This window comes from Magnolia sinica, chromosome 6 (genome assembly GCF_029962835.1).
Source record: "Magnolia sinica isolate HGM2019 chromosome 6, MsV1, whole genome shotgun sequence".
Lineage (NCBI taxonomy): Eukaryota > Viridiplantae > Streptophyta > Magnoliopsida > Magnoliales > Magnoliaceae > Magnolia > Magnolia sinica.
In genome coordinates this window covers 23,950,878-23,977,020 of record NC_080578.1, presented here as the reverse complement: position 1 = coordinate 23,977,020, position 26,143 = coordinate 23,950,878, and the positions used below count along the sequence as shown (strand labels likewise).

Sequence of the window (26,143 nt, the reverse complement as noted above, 5' to 3'; positions counted from 1 at the left end):
TAATCATAATGATGGGGTGCATATGTTAGATGGATTAGATTTCATATACATATATACCAAGTGGGCCCACAATCTTGATTGTACCACTTGTTAAAGAAAAACAAAATGAATGAGATCATTTTCGTAATTTCCACCCTTCTAAAATCTGAATTATTTGGTAAAATCTCCATATTTTGTAGAATCTAATCTCCCCCATAAAATCAACGGTTTGGATCAATGAAAAACGGGCCCTACCTTTACAAATCGAAAACCAGGACGGCAGGGAACGATCATACCCGGGTCCACCAGCACTGCACGTGCATGCGCACGTGCCTACCCAGTAATACAGAAACAGAGGGCATCGGTCGCCATACTGCCATAAGCCTATCCAATACATTCTCTTCTTCCGACTCACAAAAAATCGTAATTTTTTTCACTTTTGTTACTTTGATTCAAAACCCAATTGTATTTTCGCAGTTTCAAGAGCTTATGTCGATTTAGCGAATGAAACGGTAAGGAAGAAAAGACCCCCACTTTCTGTATTTCTCTTTCTATTTCTTGCGTTACTCTAAATTACGAAATTTCGAAGTTGGGACATGTTATTTTTCATATTTTCCATCTTCTGTTGGCCTCATTCATTTCTGGTTATCTTGTAGTTTCTTTTCTTTTCTTCTTCTTCTTTTAATGGTTTCGGGTTCTAGATTTGTATCAGCTTGTATGTAGAATTCGTGTGAAAAGGGTATTCTTAGATTGAAGATTTCGAAGTGTTTCAAGTATAAATTTCATTTGTAACTGGAATTCGAAGTGTTGTTGGTTTATTTATTATTATTATTATTATTATTATTATTTTGTGTGTGAATTGTAATTGGAATTTGAAGCAATGCCATTTGGGTGTTTGTCGGAATGCCGCTTAAACTGTTCCCGAAATGGGTGTTTGTTATTTGGCTTTCTTGAATGCATTTACACTTTGTATTTGCATAGAAAGTGACAAATTTGATAAGAGGATTGAATGTTGGGCTAGACTACAATGTGTATTTGCTGTGATTCAGTACACCGCGGCAACTCATAGGTACATGTGCGTATATGCAAGCTGATCAGAGCTTTCAAAATCGTGGCCCCCCTAGACCAGCTATCAAATTGATCGAGCATTCTTAACCGTCTGATTGGGGGCTACTAGATAGATATGGTTCAAAGAGACAGCATGTGGTTGAATTCTTGAGATCAGATGGTTTAGGCCGAATAATTGGTGCCAGTCCATACTTCTTCCACAATGGGGCCTATAATTTGGATAGTTTGTATTGGCATGCTTGTATCCCACGTGTCTTATAGATGAGTTGCCTCAATTTGGCTTGAATTAATTTTGAAATTTATACCTTTTCTTCTCTGATATCAATTTGTTTCTTTTCAATGAACTGGCATCTTGCCTTTATATGTTTAATCTCAAGACATGCACGCTCTTATCCATGTTTACTGTATGTTCCACCCATTTCTTCACATTCATGCATTTGGTAATGCCAAAGGACCATCCTTGATGGAATTCTCATGTCTGCTTCTGGAATCATATGCTTCAACCTTGATGGTGTAACAATCTTGGTCTTGGAATGGAAGTGGCGTAAAGGCCATAAATTACGTTGTATGGGATGGTTTAGGGTGCATTTAGTTGTGCTTCCAAATCACAGTTGGCACACCTTCCGGTCCAACAAGGCAGGCATGGCATTTAGGTGGAATGCAAATGTTATCTTCATTAAGCAGGATTCCTTTTTCCCATCTTTTGCACCCCAATCACAAGTGTGATATGTCAAGGAAGGTCCTGAACATATCTCACTAGCCATTTGACACTAGCACATTGTATCAACCTTGAGAGCTGGATACCTCCAAATGTATCCTTAAAATATGTGGCTTCTTATTTCCTTGATGGTCTTGAAATTGCTCTAACCACATTCTTTTCCATGCTTTTGTAGTTCATGGCCTGTAGCATGGGAGCAATTATGGTGCAATCAGCTACGCCTCTAGTCGAGAATGAAGGCTCAGAAAGGTCATATATGCCTCTCAAAACTTGTGCCCATATGCAGAGATGGATCCTCAAACCAAGTTTCAGTGGACGAATTTCTAGGCTTGGCATGAGATCAGCACCAATTTTTGAAAAGAGGTATATTCTCATTCTCAGAACATTAAGGGTGCTTTTGGATGCTAAATTGAAACGAATTGCATTGGTCAAATTCATTCATTGTAGAAAAAGTACCCCATATAGGTGGCACCATTTTAATTCATAGGATAATGCTCCAATGGTACCAGCAGTGTTTGAAATATCGGTATCTTGTTACGTATCACACCCTTAGGATACGGATACGTATCAATTATCGCATGGGATATATTGGTTGTATCGCGTAATGTATCACTGTTGTTGGACACATGGGGAAACATTGAGAAATTGGTCAAATTTTTTATTGAAATTTCAGAGATTGTTAAAAAAGACATCAATACACACTTATAAATCAAAACATTACAAAAAACAAGTGCACATGATAAGTTTTCTTTATATGGGGTTCTAATCTATGCGCAGTCTAGTTGAATTGATGCAAGTATATTCAAAAGTCTATTCATATAATTTATAAATGTAAGAAGACGTGTGGAAACACAAGCAATACATTCAAAAGCAAAAGAATAATCAGTAAATCAGGTTACATACGTGTTTAATTTTATGTTTGGACACAAAGATTGCAACTGTTTTGCGAGAAATTGGGAAATTTTGATTTTTGATTTTTTTCTATTTTCTGCAACTCGGCCCATCTCCAAATCTTGAAATCGAAGCTCCCAATCCATGATTTTTTCATGCAAAACATGAAAAATCATAAATTTGTAACAAATTGACATTGATTTATAGAGAAAAAAAAAATGATCGAAAATCAAAAATGCTCACCGGATCGAATATGTAGGATATATCCTACTAGTGTGTTTCGTATCGCACAGGTGGGAAGCAAGATATACATGGGATATATCGGTCAATATCGTCGATACTTAAAACACTGGGTACCATTACCACCATAAGTAACAGCAGTACCAGCTGTTGTAGGTGTGTTTATGACATCCAACCTGTCCAAAAGGTGCTCCCATCCATGTTGTGTACCTAGCTAAAAAATCAAGCTAACCCAACCCAACCATTAGGTGGGCCACAAGACACAAAACAATGTACAACCATCCAAAAGCCCCAAATTCAAATGGTGGAGTTAACATGGTTTGTGCATGGCATGCAACCCGTCCAAAAGGTGCACACCACGGTGATGGGACACCACAAAAATAAAGCCAGTGCAATCATCAAGTGGGCCCCTCTTGAACTTCGTAGTGATTGGGTGTTTATTTTTTTTCATTGTTTTCTATGGTGCGGGCGGCAGCCACCTGAAGGTTGGATGGGCTTGTTGTCGGGACCTCACCATCATGGTGGGGTGATCCTTTTAGACAGGTTCATTATCATAAACGCCAAGTGGATCTCACAACAGCCCTGTACCACTGGTGAATGTGCCTCTAATTCATGATGATGACTGAGCCCCTACTTGCAATTCCATGCATTTCAAGTTGGACCTAAAGTGAAGAATTTCAATTTGTGGACTGCTCCCTCAACATGGATGAAGTGGGGCTATAACATCGTTGATCATCTGCACATTATTGAATTGAATCATTGCAAATTCAATTCAAGTGAGCATCTAAATGCTGCCAAAATTTTGAAGTCCTCAACTGTGCTGCGGCTTAATTGGATGCATCTGATCACACGGTCGGTCGGTCTTTCAAAATGAGAACTGAAACACATGCAAGCACTTAGTAAACGTGAAGTTTACAAACATAGCCTCATTCATCCTGCCAATGTATCACTAATGTAGAACACCTGAGCCATAAACTATGAAGTATCACACGAGGCAAAAATCAGGCATCAGTCATGCCACACCATTGAAATTGACAGACAGCTGATGGTCTTCATGGTGTGCGGTGACCTGATTTTCATGGCAGGCAATCTTCATGGTATGGCCCATTTTTTTGGAGGGCTTGGATGTCCCACATGCACGACATGTTGGCAGGAAAGGCAGGGCTGTAGGTGAAGGATTGCATAAACTGCTTCTCTGTGATAATTTCCCTGGTATAAATACATGGGGAATGTGTCATAGATGAAAATTCAGGCCATATTTGTACCTTTTGGTCTATTGCTCCATTGCTCCCAAAGTGATTGATTGTCCAGAGGATCAAGATCAACCCAATGACTAATTCCGTTCAGCCATATTCATGCATCACTTTCTTAACATGTTATTCCTCGTAAACCAGTTCTTTGGAGCATGGATTTTACAGTTCTGGAGTATGACTTGCTCCTCACCGGGACTCAGCTGTAACGGCTGAAACCAGAACCGAGTCCAGTCGGACGAGTCGACTTGGTTTTGGCAAGGTTTTGTCCCTATAAAGCAATCTGCTTATCTATCAACCTGATCGTGTTTCTTTTACATTGTACAGTACTTTCACAAGACATGGGTGGAGCCTAGCCTTTGCTTTAGACACAGGTGGAATTCCTGATAACAGCGGCCAGGAGAGCATTGATGGAGACAACACCGGGCTTGGAGGGACTCGGTTGGGGAGGATAGTCCGTGCTGGTGGCAAGCAGCTGCTGGAGAAGCTGAATGCAGCAAGAAGGAACTCCCCCATGAAGATATTCCTAGTGCTCTTGGGTTTCTACACAGCCAATGCACTTGCAACGATATTGGGACAAACGGGCGATTGGGACGTGTTGGTAGCTGGTGTTGTGGTTGCTGCCATTGAGGGGATTGGCATGCTCATGTACAGGAAGCCAATGGCAATGTCCCGTGGTAGACTGCAGTCCTTGGTTGTGATGGTAAACTACTGGAAAGCTGGTGTTTGTTTGGGTCTCTTTGTAGATGCCTTCAAACTGGGGAGTTAAAAGGAGCTTTCTTTCTATCAATCCAAATTGGGTTCAATAAGATTGTTTATTTTGGGCTGATCAAGGGTGAAAGATGGCCGCAGTGAGATTTATGTAGGAGGCCCACCTGTTCTGATGATGGGATAGCATGGTCCCATAATGGGTCCCCCTCCCACGCAAACTTAGGCGTGGCCATTTTGCATCTCACAGATCCCATCTCATGGGCAACCCCACTCATCATGGAGATATGATGCATCCATGGAATCACACCAAGATGCTCCCGCATCATTCACCCACACCAGTGAAGAGACTCGAACATTGGGCTCTCGCTCTGATACCATTTTGATAGTGGACAACCAACCATCACACCAAAAGCTCTAGAGCTGATGGGAAAGATCAGTTTATCCCTATATACAAACCCTCTCAGGCAAACCCAGTCAAGAGCTCCGCATGGGGGCAACCCTCTCTTCACACGGTCCCACAATGCATCCCACCTCGTTGCCATTTTGCATCTCGGAGACCCCACCTCAGCTTGGAGACACGGTGCATCCTTGGAATCAAACCAAGATGCCCATGCATCAAGGAAGTTTATATGGGGTACTTTCCTGATGATTAGACAACCCTGACCGGCTTGTTGATTGCCTGCATTTGGGTTATTAAGAAAGAATTTGATTGAATAGTCCACACTAAATCGCAAGGGTATGATCAAACAACTAGGATCATTCAATTAGGCTCATTTTTTGAGCCCTGAGCCTATCAGCAGCAACACAGATGATTGTGGTCCTGTAATATTTGGCTGTTGGTAATGCATGTGGTGGCATATAGGTCCCAACCTCTCATACATGGTGCCCATGTATGCAATGAAGATAGAGATGGAAGCCAGCAGGAGACAGGAGTTCTGCTAAATGTTCCTGACTGGATTGTCAACTCATGGTTTTAGACTCATGTAACTCACAGCGACTCGTTCTGTCCTGAGTTAAGTAGGGAATTGACTGAGTCAGGGTCCCCGTAAACATGGTTTCACGCATATGGAATCCACACCGCTCATCAGACTGGCCTCAACCGATCAGACGCACCTTGATAAAATAAATATGGGTGATTTACAGAATTTGATTAATGGTCCGAATTCGATGTGCATGATGGCCCATCTTATGATCAGATTAGCTTTACCTTATTTGTCTTAAGACAAGGTATCTACTGCTTAATGAATAGATGGGATGTTGCACACGTGTGCCACATGGCCAAGTGTGCGAGGTACTCACCAAAGTCGGTACTCGCTCAAGTCCCCTCCAATGGACAAGATTTGGAAGGAGGGGAGTTATTTGACGGCTGTTGTTCTCTTGACAAGCATGGTTTGCCAAACATGGTCCATCCAAAATGAGGGCCACTAGTTGGAAAGTTGAGATTGATGGATAACCAGACCACGTATGATGTAGAGAGATGGATCTACCTCTACGGTTTCATCTACCTTAGGAGCATTTGGACCCCACCCAGTCAGCTGGACTATTGAAGTTGTGTCATGTGTACGGATGATCGGTACCGTTGGAAGGGTAGTTCCCATCATGAATAGGCCATGAGCAAAGTTTGAATTTCACAAGCAATCTTAACCGTCCTATCCAAGAACACATAAAATCCTAGAATGGCCGGTGGTTTATGTCATGGCTATTTTTCCAAGGGTGAGGATCATCTTAACAACAAAACCAAAAAAAAAAAAAAAGAGCCTGCACTTCCACGATGGGCAGGTGGGTCCTATCTAGTCAACTTGGTCTTGCACTGATTATACAGATCCACATGGCCAGCTGGTGCATTACAGTTTTACTGAGGAAAGTGATGGCATGATAACATTGTTCAAGCATTATGTGCACAGTTAGAGGTGGGTTAAGTGAAATGATATTTTTCGCTTCTAGAGGCCCTACTTTGACAATAGGTTTATGTGTAAGTACTCTTGGTATAAATATCCACAACTCACCATTGTCGGATTCTAGGTGTAATAGGAATGATGATGCTGTTGGACGGTAACAATCCAAAACTAACCTAAACCTTACATGTTTTAGGGTGAATGAAAGTGGATGAAATAAAAACTAAGATAAAAATAACATTGTGCTATGTAGGTTGATTGTGTTTAGCCTGAGCTTAAAGTTATTCATTGCGTGCTACTTTTATAGGATTTTGGAAGGTGGTGACCATACCTAAGCTTCCTTATCATTTGAACAATTGATATTGCAAACTTTCTTGATTTTCTACATAAGCGTAATTTGTTGGATCATGTGTATGTTGAAGTCTTCATGTCACTGAACTCTCACATAGAAAACTTGCTGAAGTCTCACCTCACTTAACTTTAACATCTGCTTAGAGTTACTTTTGACAATGCTTTAGCATTGAATGTTAGATAGAGCTATGTTTTGATGAAATTTTTAGTATTTAGCATTTTAATAGAATATTTTTGATAAAATTTTAGCATTTAATATTTTCTTATGCAGTCTTTAACTCATATTTATGAAGTTGACCTATACCATATGTGGCGCAACTGCCCCGTAAAGTCTTCTGTGATTTTGGCGCACCAAATCAAGTGTAAACGCTACTAAAATCCTTTCTAACAGCCGGACATGGCATATCTAATGGTCGTGGAGACGCTGAAATGGTGGGCTCAAGACTATTTAAACGGTCAATTTCTTCATTTGACCCACACCCAATTTTAAGAAATGGCAACAACTAAGCTTCGCGACCGCTTTTGTTCTTCTTTGCTTGTTTTCTGCATCCTAGCAATGGTTCATTAGTTTAAATTACCTGTAGATTGGCAATAGGTAATTGATCCAAACCATTGATTTAGTGGACCCTCAGCCAAAGGACTATCCACCAAGCATTTCCTTTTGAAGTGAAAATCCTAACCCAGCGGTTGATCAGCTAGGATTTTTACAATACTAGACATCTTGAATGATGGTCTGTCCCTGGAGGGTCCCACCTTATCAATGTTCTGAGTCATCCATGGCATTAAAAACTTTTTAGGAGACAAATGTTTTAGATAAATTTGATCTCTGTATTTTCTCTTCATTTTGTTTTCTTGACATTATTTGAATGGAAAAGAAACATTACCAAAACAATGTGATGGGCCCTTTGGAATTTTTAATGGAGGCACCCAAACACCACTCTTTCCTATGGTGTGGCCCACTTGACATTTGGACCTGCTTAATTTTTGGAAACACGTTCTAAAATTAGTTGTAGAAATGGATGGATGGGTGGATATAAAATACATCATCAAGGTGGGCCCCATGGTAATGAAACCACCCACTAAGATTATAATCGCTAAAGGTAAGTTTAGGTTATGATAATAGTCATTTTCGTGTATTTTTTTTATGGGTATTAATGGTGAGAGTTTGTGAAAAGAATAAAGCTATAGTGTTCCCCTTATAATTGTCATTATAATTATTATTATTATTATTATTTTTTTATTATTGGGCATGAATGGTGGAAGTTTACGAAAGAAATGAATTTTGAAATAAAAGAATGTTGTAATGGATGAATTTTAAAACCAAAGAATGTGGTAATGGATTAATGTTGAGATGGAAGAATAATTGATGAATGTTGTATAGTGAATCGCTTATATTCACTGTCGATCGCTGATAATCACTATGGATTGTCAATATTCAGAGGGATCGTCGATATTCAGTATGAATCGTTAATATTCAATGAGATTTATCAATATTAACTATGGATCGCTGATATTGATTTTGGATCGTTGGTAGTAACTGTGGATCATTGGTATTCACTGTGGATCACTGATACACACTATGAATCGTTGATCCGATGAAAATGGTCATAACTCTCTCGTTACATGCTCAGGTGATCTTGTACTTGTTAGAAAGATAATTTAATGAACTTTCAAATGGCTTTGTAATAATATCAGTTGGACACCATTTGATTTCCCAAAAGTGGGCCTACAGTTCATCAAAGACTAAATCGCCGATGCTCATTGTGGATCTCTGATCCGACGAAAACAGTCATAACTCATTCATTATATGTTCGATTTTGGGTGATATTGTGATCGTTGGAAAGATAACTTAATGAACTTTCAAATAGCCTTGGAATCATCTTATTTGGACACTATGTAAATGCCTAAAATTGGGCCCAAAGTTTATCAAAGACTATGGATCACCGATCCAACAAAAACGATCATAACTCCCTTATTACATGTCCGATTTTGGTGGTTTTATGCTTGTTGAAAAGATAATTTGATGAACTTTCAAATAGCTTAGGAATCATATTATTTGGATACCATTTTTCATTACAACATTCATCTATTCCATCATTCATCATATTCATCCATTATAATGTACATTCTTTCATTACAACATTTTTTCATGAAAATTCATCAACTACAACATTTTTCCACACCATCCTCCATTTCATAAACTTTCACCATTCATATCCAATAATAATAATAATACAAAGGGAACCATCACATCCATTTCCCTTTTACAAATTTCCACCATTTATACCCACCAACAAAAATAAATACAACACACAAAAGAAGCAATCTTTGGCCACCATAAATTTTACGTTGAAGATTGTGACCTTTTTTTTGCTTGGATCTTTTCTAGAGGTTGGCCGAAGTTTTTCATTTTCACGTGGAGAGTGTAGTCTATGTTCATATAATTACCAACCATTGAAGCCTCTTCGACTCTTCGTATAGTCCCCTCCTGTGAATAAAATGAAGAAGAAAAAATAAAATGCCAAAAGGCCTTCCCACGCATGTGCCTCACCTTTTAAACCCACGTGAGACCCTATGTGGGGCCCACTAGATTATCTTGGAAAAATTCAAACCCGTCCATATGAAAAGGGTTTTAATTTTATGCCATTAGCTCGAGTTTGAGGTCAAAACTGCTAATATATGGACCACATAGGAGGAAACAGTTTGAAATTAAATGTAGTTATGACCCACCAAGAGCTTTAATTAATTTATTTATTTGAAAAGACTCTATCGTAGCTTCACGACTATTCGATTAAAGTGAACGGATCAAATTGACCAAGGGGTGGGCTTAATCATCGATTTAGTGGAAGTCATACCCCCATTCTCAAAAAGCTTTTTTGACTTCCGATACAAGCTAACGCTGTATTAAGAGAAAACTAACAGAGGGGTGTTTTCATCTTTCAAAAAGCTAACAAGTGATTAAAATGGTAAAAAAGATATGGATTCGAAATCTAGTGTCAACGGCATTATTACGTCATAATTAAGGGTCATTTTAATTAATACCCCGATTTCATTTTATTTCAGGATTGGGTAGTACTCGTCTGCCCCTCAGGACCTATATAGAGACGAATGGTCTAGTCAAGGGCTATGTGGGGCCCACCATAAAATATGTATTTTATCCACTCCGTGCTTACATTTTGAAAATTTATTTTAAGTAATGAACCAAAACATGAGACATTTAATTCTCAGGTGGATCACACCACATGAAACCATGAGAATCAAATGCCTATGGCTCAAAACCTATTGTGGGTTACATAAGTTTTGGATCATGCTGATATTTATGTTTTCTATTCATCCATGTCCCTTGCTACTCAATCCGCGCCCTTTTACTCCACAAAACAAAACTCTCTCCGGCCAGTATCTTCAAAGCCAAGCCCATTTGCTTCAGGGCCCAGAATCCAGACTCGAACCCGGCTTGTTATCCGAGATGATATGACCAGGCCCCATCAGGCCCGATTCCTGAGCCTTATCCAGGTACAATCTGACCTGCTTATAAAGAAGAAAAATCATATACAAATGACATATATGAGTGGGCCGGGCCTTAACAGGATCCGAGAAATAAGCTCAACCAGAACATCTAGATGGGCTACATTTTCTGACCTGAGAACTCGGTTAAATCAACCGCAGCCCACCTTTCAAGGGGGGTTGTGTCGGTTGTCATGTGTATTCGATTCAACTGCTCGCTTGCCCGACACGGTGCCAGATCCAAGGTCCCCATTAGGTAGTTACATGGTATGAATATCACCGGATCTGTCAGCAGTGAAACTGAGTTGTTTATCAGGCCCAGATGGCCAGGGGCTTAAGGCTCCAGGCCCATGCTCGGCCCAAGCCTGAGATTTTTTCACATTGGGCCTAGTTCTGGGCCAGGCCAAAAATTTGATAAAAATCGCTATTTCCCACTTGAATGTTACTAATCTTTTTGTCTGATGAAGTGGGCCACATATGCATGAAGAAATAGACACTGGAAGGAATGAAATCAATGGTCTACATTAAAGATCAAAGAGTGGTCTAATCAAGGATTAGAATAGCATATTTGTAAATATAAGACATGAACATATGAAGTCTCATGAAGTCAGGTGGGTAAGGCAGGTTGGGTAAAAAAACAATGCCTTGAGCCCAAACCTGGCCCGAACAATGATTGGGCCACGCATGTTAGATACAGGTCCCTCCCATGAGCCAGGATAACAGGTCCAAGCCCAATCCAAATCCACGTCAGCCTCTGGGGTTGCTTGGCCTAATGCTACCCTTAGACAAAACCAGTTCATAGTGGTCCATCTGTAATAGTGAACCTCACCGTTACAAATGAAAGCATTTTTAACTTAGGCTGCGTTTGGTTGCACAAAATATTATGAAATTTCATGTCATGTTCACAGCTTATCTTATCTAATGAATGGCCTGATCTTGAACACGTATTCTAACCTCACATTGAATCACGATATGGGGCCAATGATTTTTGTCCACACATTTTTTCATGGCCCAAAATGTGGCAGATCCAAAGCATAGGCAAGCTACGCCACACAGGCCCACTGTTAAAACCTTCCTAAAGCCCACCATAATATTTATTTGCCATCCAACCCGTTCATAAGGTAACACATTGACGAAGGGAAAACACAAATATCAACTTGATCTAAAACTTCTATGGCCAGCACCCAAGAAGTTCTCAATGATAGATGGTTTATGTCCATTGTTTCTTGTAGTGTGGTCCACTTAACTTTTGGATCTACCTCATGGGCTGGTAGTGTGGTCCACTTGAACTTTGGATCTACATCATGAGCCCAAAAGTCAGCTAGCCATATGAATGGATACTTGGATAAAACACATACATCACCCTGCAATCTGCCTCAAGGAATTAATGTTTATCATCCACTGGCTATGGGAAGCTGATTGCCTGCAGCACCCGGGGTGAGGGAGGCATGACTCAGTGGATCCCTTCATGATGTATGTGTTTCATTCTCACTGTTCATTTGTTTTGTTAGCTCATTTTAGTTAGAAGTCAAAAAATGAGATAGATTCAAAACTCAAGTGGACCGCATCAGAAGAAACAGTGGATATTAAATTCACACTGTTAAAAATATTCCAAGGGCCATATAAGTTTTTTAGCAAACTGATAATTGAATTTTCTCTTCATCTAGGTCAAATGACCCACTTGAGCTTTTTGCCGGCCTCGTGTTTTTTTTTTTTTTTTGTAAGGTTCAAAGCCCTAGAATGAGCCAAGAAAGAAATAATAACAGCATGGATAAAGCAAGTACATTACGGTGGGCCTCACATAGTCATGCCACCAGGAATATCACTGGTGGCGTGTAAAGCAGGCAATCCACTTCCCTAGCCATGAGTCCGTACAAGCAATGGCTTGGGGATAATTGATAAAATGGTCCCCTCCATGGTTTGATGAGAATCATATGATGCATCCATCCATCCATCGAAGAAGAAAATTAGATCATGAGCTCCACACAAAAATGCCAGGTTCATGATTTGTGAGGAGGCCAATTAGCTACCGACAGGTTGAGTAGCAAGACTAGCTACTGAAGTGACGGCACCAAGTTTTGCGGGCCCACTACGACGTATGTGTTGTATTTACCACGGTCATCCATTTGGATAGATCATTTTAGGGCCTGTTTAGACAGATGGTTTGGATGGGATTAGGTGGGATGGGATCATGCGATCCCACGGCCAAATTCCATGCACGTGTTTGGGATATAGTTTTGCACGAAACCGCGGTATCCGATGAATATAAGGGGATTTTCATATGCAAGATTGGCAAATCCCATCCGCATAAGGGAAATCTAGCAAGCAGGGACTGTCCGCATAAGGAGCCATCTATCACCGTCCAATTGTTGTCTTTGGGGCCACTATGGTGCTTATATCTTATCCCATCTATTAATCTGAAGCGCCTCACTAGAATCAAGAGATGCCCAAAATTTACACTATTCTAAAGACCTAGATGGGCCACACCACGTGATTGTAGTTGTTTTAAGCTTCTTTTTTTTTTATTTTACACTTTTCTCTATAGCGTGACCCGCCTAAATTTTGGATCGGCCTGATTTTTAGCACAAAGAACAAAGATGGTGCGCCGAACCTGATGTACGGGATGGATCTCAGGAACACAAAATCATACTGGTATATTTATGCAACCCCATTCACACATGCCAAGATCCATGCCATTCGTAAGGTGGGGCCTATGAGGTTGTTCCTAATGAATGGTCCTGATCTTATAAAAGCATGCCACATCATGACGTGTGACAGAAGCCCCCCTCAGCCATCCAGTCATCCTAACCCTAAAGCTTAGCCGCCCACAAATGAAAACCTCAAAGCTTGGCAGCCTAACCCCTCACTCTTCAGCTATAGGATTGGCAAATCTCATCCACCAACTCAGGTAGATATTTCCTTTAGTCTTGGGATATTCCGATCCATCCAAATAGGTAATCCATGATGTCCCAAGATTTTACAAATTGGTGGAAGTCATGAACAACTGTTAACAAGTGTCATCATTAGCTTAAATCCTATCTCATCCCTCTTAATCCACCATATTGCACCATTCCGAACGGGCCCTACGGGTGGATTGGAAGGGATTGGATGGTATTGGAAGGGATTGGAAGTTAAATCCTAGGATTGGCCTCGCATGCCAAACAGAGTGGGTGATCTGATCCGGGATGTAACAATCCCATGGATCTTAAGACAATCCACTGACAACACTATCATTACCTTTAAATCCCATCCAATCCACCCTAATCCGTTCAAAATTGCCTGGGACGTGTTTGGTCCAATTGATTACAAGGGATGGGAAGGTTTAATCCCGGGATTAGCCAGGCGTGCCAAACAGGTTCGATATAGCAATCCGGGGATATAGCAATCCCATGGATCTTAAGAAAATCCACTGAAAACACCATCATTACCTAGAAATCCATGCCATCTACCCTAATATCATTCAATCCCTTCCAATCCACCCGTCCAAACGGGCCCTTAGGAATAAGCCAAATAATTAGTCAGACACAGGTCCATGTTAACTCATTAACAGGTTGGATCTTGAAAAAACATCACGGTGGACCTAGGAAGGCTTCAACAGTGGACATCACTCTCCCTACTGCTTTATATGGTGGGATCCACTCAAACTTTGGGTCTGCCTAATTCGTTGGCTTATGCCCTAAAATGATCTCTCCAAATGGATGTACGGTGTGGATACAACATATACATCATGATGGGCCCACAAGGCTTGGTGACGTCACTTCAGTAGCTAGTCTGGCTACTCAACCTGTCAGTAGCTAATCCGCGTCCGATTTGTGATGCCACATTCATTTAACTGACACCATGGCTCAGGATGCCTCATAAATCTCTTCCATTGTATATCCTAACCGTTGAATCACACCCACTGCTGGTCAGGATATTGATCACCAAACCATGGGCCCCACGAGAAGAAACCCTACGGGCCTGCATGCTCTGCATTTACAAGGCCTGGGAGCCGTTGATTGCTCTCTGATACGAACGGCTTTTCAGCCTTCCTGATGACGTTCTTCTCTCGCAATCATCGTGCGTCTAATGATCACACCACCCACAAGGCTGCCACGTGTCACGAGAGAACGAACAGGACCACACATCAACGTGGTCCCCTCCCTTACCGACCCTTCCCCAACGAATGACAGCCCTGCAACTGGAACCGTCCGGCTACCTGTCCCCTATATCGGCTACACAATCGACCACGTACTGACACGTGCACTAACCTCCAGCAAAAAGCCGATAACCTGCCACGTGTCGATATCCTATTGCCCAATTGTCTGCACCGTTATAGGCAACCGAGGCGAGAAGGAATATTTGGGAAACCGGACCGACACATACACGTGTCCGTATTAGGCTGGAATCCACGTCACCGTGAAAAGGAAACGTGGAAGGATGTGTGTGGATGCCACGTCGGATGAGGCCCGACTGGAACTTTCCTCGGGCAGACATTCTCCGTCGGGTTTCCCGTTTTATATTATTTTTGTTACGAGTGGAATGATTGCTACGTGTAGGGCTGGTTGGTCAAGGCCGGGCCCACATCTGACCCTACGGTGGGGTCCACTGCGGATGATCCATGATTGGGTAATTAAGTGCTGGGATTCGCTTTAAGCACGATGCTTTTCTTAATTAATGCCTACACATGTTCAAAGACAGCTGGTCCACCATTTGAACGGTGGTTATTCATCCACCGTATATATGACAGGTAGGGGTGTACATCGGGTCGAACCGACTCCCCTCGGCCACTAGGAGACCTCAGCTCAAACTTGGCTGGGTCCGTGAGCCTGAATGGCCAGCTTGGCTCGGTTCGATCAATAGCTCCGCAAATTCGTACCAAGATCAAGCCAAGTTCTATGTGCAGTATTTTCATGAACACCTAGGTTGCACCTTCAAATCTCAAATCAAGCCAAGTTCTATGTGCAGTATTTTCATGAACACCTAGGTTACACCTTCAAAATCTCAATCCATGGTTGCAATGGTTTTACATGTATTTAGTCAAACACCTTCTAAGCAACATAAAAATCAAGAAAAAAAAAAGAAAAAAAAAAGGGATATTAGTTTCATAGACATGCCTTCCTTGCCACAAGCTACACTTCAATGGATCATTTCATCAAACACTTGGTGAGCAACATCAATATCAAAGTAACCAAGTTATTGTACTAGTTTAATCCGATTACAATTCAAGCTAGGTTCAATATGAGTTGAGTCGAGCTGGGGCAGCTCGAACTTGACTTGAACTCATTTTCAATCTCAAAAAATCGGCTCAACGTAGTTTGAAGCTAACTCGGTTCGAACTTGGCTTGAATTTAGCTTCAAACCAAGTTGAATTGAGCGAGCTGACTGAGCTAACTCAGTTCGTGTACACCTCTAGTGACAGGCATGTATGTCAATCTAAATCGTAGAAATTTTGGGCCTTGGATGTGGGCCAAGCCCAGCCCACAGACCAAGCTACTAGGTTTAAGCCTGATTGAAAACCGGGTCAGGCCTATCGGGCTCGTCGGTACCCGGCATATTGCTACCCTTAATAACATCCAAGACTTGAAAATGGTGGGCCGGAGTATAAAGTTCAACTGGAGAGGATCTCATCCATTCATCAGGAGGGTTACACAATCGAAATCAATGGAAGGTTGATGGTATGAATGAATGTGAATGTGTGGCTCACCTAATGAGTGGGTTGTTCCAAATCAGGCTGCAAGTGATATTCATGATATGGCCCACCTTATTTTTTTTACAGACGTGCATTCGAAGTGACACATTAGCGGAAAGTGAGAACTTTGCATGTGAAATCTCTCGTTCCAGATATTTCATTCACACCAAGCATGATGAAATCTTAACGTTCACATTTGAAAACTTCCAAAGATGTTTGGTAGTGATCCATGTCATCCACGGAAATTTGGAATATAAAGATGTGATAGGAGCAATTCACTCAGTAGGTCAAGTAGTGGATGGGCCATGGACAGTAAAGTGCAAAACCAGAAATTGTTCCCATTCAATGGCAAACCTTTCATTTATTAGATGCTCAGGAGATTCCGATCATGAGAGTTTTTGTGGGCCACCGATTGTTAGGTGTAATTTTCGGCAGCACGGGATACGTGCAGGTGTGTCAGAATCAATTAAATTAGATTTGAACCATAATCACCATTAATCCCTGATGTCGAGATAGAGCGGTGCTTGGTTGAATGACTAACCGGTAAACCATCTGTTCAGCTAACAATGCGCTCGTATATCAAAGAACTTACAAAGATTAAGGCTCTTCCCCCAATAAATTCTTTATGACTTGACAATCAAAGATTTCACATGAAGGTATAATGATTGTAATTAAGATCAAGAGATGGGTGTAAAAATATACCTACTTACCACTAAAGTGAGATCATCAACCTAGCTAAGAGTGACAAGATACTTCCTAAAGCAGCATGCTAATGATTGAAATTATGACAATTTTAAGAATTAAAAATATAGTTGACTCGGTGTATGAGCGTAGGCATATAGATTACGTAACTATGTTCTTTCTTCAAATTTGACGCACAAGCACAGATGAAAGGAAATTATAATTATTGACTAGTCGGTCCAACATGCTTGCAAGGATTGACTAATTCTACTTTTAACTTAAGTGTTTAATATTGTTAAGCAATGGATGAGCTAATTGTATACTAAGATAAATAACATTGCACTAAATTGATTTTACTTTCTTACATGATTTTTTGGGTTTACGTTGGATTAGAAGTCGGAGAATTCTCTCCGTATCTACCTCATCTTTATATAGCGTTTTTAAGCAAAGAGATGAAATAACTAATCGCTCATGTGGCATTCTCGTATAGCTAAGTAGGAAAGAGTAGTTACACATTGTTTTTTATCATGGCATGCCTTTGTGGAATATACTCCTTTCCGGATGGGGCTTTAACCGTCATTTTTGATGCAAGGTTTCACAAAAACATGACATATTAAACATGCCACATGTCATTATCTGCACCGTTAATCCGATTTGCAAAATTTCAGTACAAACACCAACCAATACCCAACCCCAAGGGACGTGGGGTTAGGATCCTCATATAGATGTGACACGTGTTCGGTTCACATGTAAAGGAACGAAAATTCCATGCCTCACGGGACCTCTTCACATTTATCAATCACAAAACGATCCATGCAATGGCTGGACCACAGAGTACATCCTCCTCTCTGGCAAGAATGGTGTGTGGGCACTTGATAAACGGCCCGGATGTCTCACGTGTGGGGAGAGTAGTAATCGAGGGGTATTGGACTGTGATCTAGAGGATTCTGACGTGGCAGTTACAGTGCGGGCACAGCTTTTTTTCTCTCAAAAGCAAGAAGATTCCCTCAGCTTCTTTGTAGTAACATTGACTCGGATATTCACACTTCACGTTATTCTACAAATAAAGACAAAACACCTCTCTCTCTCTCTCTCTCTCTCTCTCTCTCTCTCTGTGGAACAGTCCTAATACTTTAAAAATTGCTCGAAGTAGTATGTACCACAATTTCCAGATTTCCCACCAAAACTAAAAGCAAAACAGTACTAGAACCTCCATTGCATGCCACACGTGTGAATTCGCATGTGTGTTTCTCCTTAAATTTTGTCCCAATTTTAACGGTCCGGATTATGGGTTATTTGTGATCTGAACCCTTAATTTCCTGAGCTCAAACCAGAAGTACTGAGCAGGTGTGGAACCCACGCAGTGTGCACAGGAAATCCAACTTGGCTATAAAGAAGTGTCAGTTCATGTACCCCTTTTTCTCAAAGATAATCTTGATCCAACGCTCAGGTGGACCACAGCACAGGGAACAAGATGGGAAGGAATGCCTGAATTTCAAAACAGCCTATTTTCTTTGTCTGATGCTTTATCAAGGTCTTGGAATATTGTATATGCACATCAAGGTGGGCCCTAATGCAAATCAAATGCAAATCAAGTGTGGCTGTTCCCTCTATCTTTTTCGGTGCTGTGGTCGACGTGATAAGATTCAACTATCTTTTTGGGCCCTGGGACCAACATGAGCTAATACATCTAATGGATGGGGTGGATCATGTGCATCATGACGGGGCCCAACATCTGCTTAGTAGCACCCAAGCGCCGCATATACTATCATGCTTATACTTGGCATGTATTGCAGTAACATATCCTTTCTACTTCTTGTGATAACATATGGATGGTGTGGATAACTCACATGCATCACGGTTCGCCCCACATATATTTCACACCTCTTTAGGTTCCATGTTAAAAAAGTAAGCCCACATAATCAAACATAGGAAACCATGCAGTAATTACTTAATGAAATAATTATTACCCATTTATAAGGTATTTATCATGGATTTGGAATTTTTTTTTAAAGCCTAATTGTATTTATTGTCATTGATGTCTTAAATCTTTCAGCAACAGAGTATGTCGATGCCATCGAGAGCTATTCAATGACATTTACAGCTGCTCAATGCCATCGAGAAAATTCAGAAATCTCATGTTGGTTGATGGATACTTTATGATGTCCTGCTCGATGCCATCGGAGGGGTTCGATGCCATCGACGAGTCGTTGATGCCATCGAAGTCCCATCGAGATTCCATAGGAAAAATCTGAAAAATACATGTTTTATCGCTGAAATGTTTTGGTGGTTAGTTCGATAACATTGAAAATGTTCAATGTCATCGAAGATGTTCAATGCCATCGAAGGCTGCTCGATGCCATCAAAGCGACATCGAGATGTCATCGAACGATCGCGTAGAGTTGCGTAGAGTTGCATAAGTGTGGGATTTATTTTTATTGTGATTCTCATAGAGGCGATATATATATATATATAGATACACACATATATATATATATATATATATATATATAGATACACACATATATATATATATGGGTATAATTGGGAATAGGGGATATTTCAGTGCCTTCTAATTCGTTCAAAAAGGGTTTTAAGGGCTCGTAAGAAAGATTCAAGGCTTATTCGAATAGGGTAATCTCTATCTCTTGTAATTTTCTGCTTTCATAATGTATTGTTGTCGCTTTATTCCATGGTTTTTCCCGTAAGGGTTTTTCCATGTTAAATTCAAAGTGTTTGTGATTGGACTTGGTTGTGCGATTGGAATACTTTGCTTGATTCATTTATATGTGCTTCCGCAGTCTCCCAACAAGTGCTATCAGAGCTAAACATTGGGGTGTAGATTGAATTTGAGAGCATAGTATCAATGGCTTCTAATCATACGTTCAATGTTAAGAACAATTCTAGGAAAAATAATTTTGAACTTTGGAAGGTTAAGATGACCAGTCTCATAGTTTAACAAGGATTGGATGATGCATTCCTTGAGAAGCGACTGAAATCTATAAAAGATGATGAATGAAATAAGATGGACAAGAAAACGAGAACCTCTATCCAATTGTGCATAACAGATGAGGTCTTCTACAATGTAATGAGAGAAAAAATTGCAGCAAGTATATGGGCGAAATTAGAGGACATCTACACAAAGAAATCTCTTAAGAATCACCTGTACTTGAAGCACCAGTTGTTCAATCTGAAGATGGCAGAGAGGGCTGATATTAAGGCCCGCATTAACTTCAACAAGATTATTTAAAAATTGGTGGATATAGAAGAAACGATGAAAGATGAGGATCAGGCATACATCCTATTGAATTCTCTCCTAACTTCGTATGAGTCATTAAAGGACTTGTTATGCACCGATAAATTGACCATTAGCGTCGATATCATTATCTCAGCCCTTTAAGGAAAGACGATTAAAAAGAAAAGCAGTGACGTGAGTGTCTCTACTAATGCATTGGTTACGAGGGGCAAAATTCCAAACAGGACAATGGATTTTCTCGATCGAGGTCTAAATCCAAGGGTAGGGGCAAAGGGAAATTAAAGTGTTGGAATTGTGGGATGTCTAGGCACATGATGTCACGCTCCAAACTTGGTAAACGGGCTTATAAAATTTTCGATCGCCGAATCCGGCACCGACAGCCTCCGTAGTGCCCCATTCTCGGATCCCGACACTCATATGCCAGATTCCGATCCTGGGATCCTACAAGGAGGATTTTCAGTATGATTTTTTTTGTAATGGAGCATAACCACAAGCATAACCAAGTCACAAAACAACATCACCACATATCCACTATATCAAAAACTTTAAGTACAATGCGGAAAGGGAAATACATGGTGATCAAAAAGCTCCAAAATGATCTGATACGCGCTCCTGCCTCAGCGCTGCTGCGATCCAACGACACCTGCATGTAACGGTCGTGCATAAGCTTACAAAAGCTTAGAGGGTGGTGTAAGTGTGTGCGTAAGGCAAATGCCAAGTATACAATATCAGAGTAATGCGGAAATATGCGGTAAGTCCATGAATGCTATCAGCTGTACCAAAGCTATGTGATACAAGACATGAATGTTATCGGTCATACCAAGGCCATGTGATGCGAGGCCTATGTAGCCAAATGCCATATGCGAAATGCAAAGTAAGCATGCTAGTCCTCATCAAGTACACATATCAGTATAGTTTCTCTCTCAGATATCACAGGGGTCTAGTACACTCCATATTGACTGCCGCCTCCTAGCCGCACAACCCAACGAGTGGAATAGACCTCACTATCCGCCTGACCAGTAGTCTGCCAATACCTACTTGGCTCGTCGGTAGCGAACTCATTTGCGAGCTGGTCAAACTCAGCCTAGCTTACAACCCCCTCACTTGGGCGGATAAGGCCACACCCTCTTCCAACCGACCACAATATAGTGGAAGACGCGGCCTACTAGTATTCGGCACTCGGGCGCTCGTGTATCCACTCGGTCTAGACGTTGAAGCACCTCCTGGTACCAAAAAGGTTCTGGGACGTTCACCTAAGGACATCCTAAGTACTCACAGTGCTAGAACCAAGTATTTCCAGTATCCGATACGGCCATCCACGATGTGCCTGTGGAGCCACGACCCTGATGTCGCTAGGGCATACAATGATCAAGTCACACATATGCGAGATGCATGAGTCACACCGTGCAATCATGCAGCAATCCTGCACGTACAATGCGATAATGTGGGGCACTCTGTCTCATAAGGAGTCCCATAAATGATCTGCCAAATGGTATATGCTATGATCAGTCATTACTCATACCAAGCATACATATGATGCACATGGGCATGAATCATGGAGTTATACTAAGCATGTTATATGGTGGTGAACTATCCTCACAATGAAGATGGGCCTAAACGGCCTACACATAACAAGTATGGGCCTATCAATGGGCCCTAAGGAGAGTCATAATGCGGACATTTAACCAACATTATCCTTATAATGTGGACGTCAAACCATCATTACTCCCAAGGCATGACCCACCATAAATATCATTATACAAACCATGGTAGAATCACACATTACAATGGACCTTAAGTACATCCCGTTGGGCCTCGACTCATGGGCCTTAGATACGTCAAATGGGCCGCATCACATCGGCCTTATTTTCATCAAGTGGGCCGCATCAATGGGCCGCACCAATGGACCTTATGTACATTGCAATGGGTCATAACCCATGGGCCTTAGAATACATCAAAATGGACCTAATCACATGCGCCTCATGTATATATCAAATGGGTCTCAACGGAAGGGCCACAAATGCATCAAATGGGCCCTCATATGGCAAGTGGGCCGCATCACATGGGCCATATGTATATCAAATGGGCCAAACCAATTGGGCCCCTTGCATATCAAATGGGCCATACCCAAAGATAAGTGGTGATAATGATTTCCACCATTATAATTCCCAGGGGTTTAATGGTGGACATTCAAACCCACTGTTTTATATAATGTGGCCCACCTGATCCTAGATCTATCTCATTTTATCTCAAGCCTCAAGGCAAGTTTGCCAACTGGATGGACGATTTGGACGTAACCCATACATCAAAGGTGGGATCCACTAGCTGTCCAGCAGCCCAGCAAAATGGCTGGACGACATTGAAAAAACACATGCAATTTGGTGGGTCGGGTCCCACCGTCCAGTGGAGTGGACGGTGTGGACAAAACACATACACCATGGTGGGTTACACCGTCCAATGGTGTGAATAAAACACATACATCATTGGTGGGTCCCACATGGAGCCACCATAACGTTTATTTGTCATCCAACTGCTGATAAGGTCACACGGACCTGGATGAAAGGAAAAACAAATTTCGTATTAATCCAAAACCTCTGTGAATCCAAAAGGATTTCAATGGCAGACGGTTCAATCCCACTATTTCCAGTGACGTGGGCCCCCTGAGTTGTAGGGAAGACTGATTTTGGGAGGGAGGCTCATTGCCTAGAAGGGGCATTAAATGCACGGCGTGGATATTCAAAACACATCACGGTGGGGCCCACGCATGGGACCCACGTCCCTGCCCTATCGTCCATGGCGTAGCAGCGTCCTGCGTTGCTGACGCTGCAGCAGCAGGCGCTGCTGCCTGTATTATATATATTTTTAATTTTTTTAAAAAAATTATTTTTGTAAGTTTTTTCTCAGGTGGGGCCCGCATCAGGTGAATCTAACCCAGTCATTGGATTCTAGGAGTCAAGACGGACCAAACAAGCCCAATATTCGGCATATTTTGGCGTACAGAAACATCAGGATGGATTTCAACGGTAAAGCCACTATTTTCTATGCTATGGCCCGCTAAAAAATTGGATCGGCTTCATTTTTCGGCTCAATACCTAAAATGAACTGGAAAATGGAATGGACGGCGTGGATTAAATCCATACATCGAGGTGGGGCTTGCATGAGCAGCCCATCCGGCTTTGAATCAAACTGATATTTATTTTGTTAGTTCACGTCCAGCGTCGCTAGACGCTGGATGGTCTGGGCATAACAAATGTTTAAGGTGGGACCTGCTCAGGTGGGCCACCAAATGGTGGATGGTGTGGATACAACACATATATAAAGTGGGCCCCACCTACGGATGGCTTGGATAAAATAAATGCTTCATGGTGGGGTCCATCCAGGTGGGCCACATGGCCATATCATCACATATAATAGGAAAAAAAGAAAGAGAGAGGGAGAGAGAGTGAGAGAGTGAGACACACATGATGATGGAGGGACCCCGACATTATGGGCCCTTCCTTGCATGATTTACAACATCCATCAAGTGGGTCTCATTTCATATGGGCCCACCGATCAAAATCAACGGTGGAGATCCTTTCTCCACCAAAATGCAAGGTCTAGATGACCCTATCCATGCAAGAAAAATAAACATCATGATGGGATCCATGGAGAATGGCCCCATTATGGAATGATCATGAGGATCAAGGCAGGCCATCGGCCACATCTAGGGTCCAAAGTGAGATCCATACCATCAATCGGTAGGCTTCACTTGGCCCATCATCAAAACATAAAAATCTATCCTATAAAGCACCCACTGTTCGATCTTCTTAGTCCGATGGGATGTCGGTCTCCTTGTGCTTCACTTTAATGGAAGGTGATGAGAGTTGAATGGCTAAGATGAAGGATTTTGGGGTGGAATGTGGGCCACACACATCACACTTTTCTCTCCATGGGAAGACTTGGATGTCCACTTTTTTACTCTTGGAATGGCTTGAAAAATGTATTGGAGAAATGAGAGAGAGAGAGAGAGAGAGGGTTATAAGGGAGGTGATGGGTGATGGAGTGATGGATGTGAAGTGATGGTGTACTTGACATGTATGAGTGTGTAAGAGAGAGGGTAAGAGAGAGTTGACATGGTGGTTGCTTGACTTAGGGAGAAAGAAAGTATGGGTGTGTATTTTGATTGATTGATGGGACATGTTGTAGAGATTCTCTTGGGATTGTAAACGCGCGGTGTTTCTTCGAAATAAACGTGAGCCCACATCTCCTGGCCAGGGTATCGGATCGGTGCGTGAGTTACGGCGTCGAAACTGCGGCGATGGTGCGGTCGCAATAGTACAAGTCTCGGATTAAGCCAACTCAAATCTATAAGATAAGACTTAAGGTCGCGCGCAAATGCCGATTATAGGTCGTAGGTTGCCAGAATTCACCGGGAAGGATCACAGGAGTCGACGGAATAGTACGGATTAGGATACAGGCCTTACACATGAATAAGGATTGCATAAATCATAGAGAAAAAAAAGAACTCAGATGCTTGTTCTAGGGAGGTCAACATCGCAGAGTCTGATGAAGGTACGAGTGGTTATAATAAGTGTCCATGGTTATAATTTTGAATAATGGGGCATCATATCACATGACCCATCATCGGAGTTGGTTCACCAATTACAGAGAATGCAATAATGTCTATGTATTTTTAAGCAATGATAATGCCTGTAATATTGTAGGTGTTGAATCGGTGCGCATCAAGATGTTTAATGTCATGGAGTGTACCTTAACCGAGGTGAGATACGTTCCTGATATAAGGAAGAGCTTGATATCTTTTGAAGCACTCGAGGCGCTTGGGTGAAAGTTCACAAATATTGATCATATTCTTAAAGTTTCAAATGAGGCACTCGTAGTCATGAAAGCACAATGGAATAGAAATCTTTACAGATTGATTGGGAGAACTTCATTGGGTGGAGCTGGAGCATCTATAGCGAATTCCACATCTACACGTATGTGGCATGCACGTTTGGGCCACATGAGCAAATGAGGCATGAAAGTACTTTCTGATCGTTATTTAATTCTAGCATTTAAAAGTTTTGATTTTAATATATGCAAGCATTGTATATATGGTAAACATTTAAGATTATCTTTTAAATTTGGAAAACATGTATATAAGGGTGTTCTTAATTATGTGCATTCTGATGTATGGGAGTCGTCACTCGTGGTTTCTGGTAGATGGTCATCATCGTTTGTCATATTCATTGACGACTACTTAAGGAAAGTATGAGTTTATTGTATGAAAAAGAAATCTGATTTTTTCACCAACTTCAAGCATTTGTGGAAAAACAACCAGGGCGAAAGGTGAAAGTATTGAGGAGAAATAACGGTGGAGAATTCACTTATAGAAAATTCAATTAATACTGTAAGGATGAAAGGATTGTGATGTATAACGCAGTGCACCACACACCAAAGCAAAATGGTGTGACTGAATGAATGAATCGGACTCTCTTAGAGAGGGCTCGATGCATGATTAGTAATGCTGGGTTGGGTAAGGAACTGTGGACTGAAGCTGTTAATAGGGTTTATTACTTAGTAAATCAATCTACTTTTATGGCCATTGATTGCAAGATTTCAGAGGAAGTGTAGAGTGGTCAGCAGGTAATCTACTTGGGACTATGTGTATTTGGTTGTGATGCTTACTCTCGTATACTGTTAGTTAAGAGAGATAAGCAAGACCAAAGGGCTAAAAAATATATCTTTGTCAGCTATGGTAGTGGTGTGAAGGGGTACGGTCTATATGACCGGATCACACGGAAAATCTTCATTAGCCGTGACGTCAAATTCGATGAAGGATCCTTGTTCCATAAAGATAAGCATGAGGAACCGAAAAAGTTGGTGGTGTATGTTCAGTTAGATAGAGATGAGACTTACGCTTAGACAGAGACATAGGCAGAGAGGTACATG

At 41.4% G+C, this 26,143-nt stretch overlaps 1 protein-coding gene across 1 annotated transcript; it reads left to right on the top strand.

Annotated features, from left to right (window-relative positions):
* The first annotated feature begins 338 nt into the window (after nucleotides 1-338).
* LOC131248555 (ycf20-like protein) lies at nucleotides 339-4,975 on the top strand. The gene is made up of 3 exons (XM_058248888.1): nucleotides 339-491; nucleotides 1,941-2,128; nucleotides 4,474-4,975. Exons 2-3 carry the CDS (start codon nucleotides 1,944-1,946, stop codon nucleotides 4,913-4,915), a joined length of 627 nt encoding a protein of 208 aa, XP_058104871.1. The 5' UTR covers nucleotides 339-491; nucleotides 1,941-1,943; the 3' UTR covers nucleotides 4,916-4,975.
* Nucleotides 4,976-26,143: the final 21,168 nt, after the last annotated feature.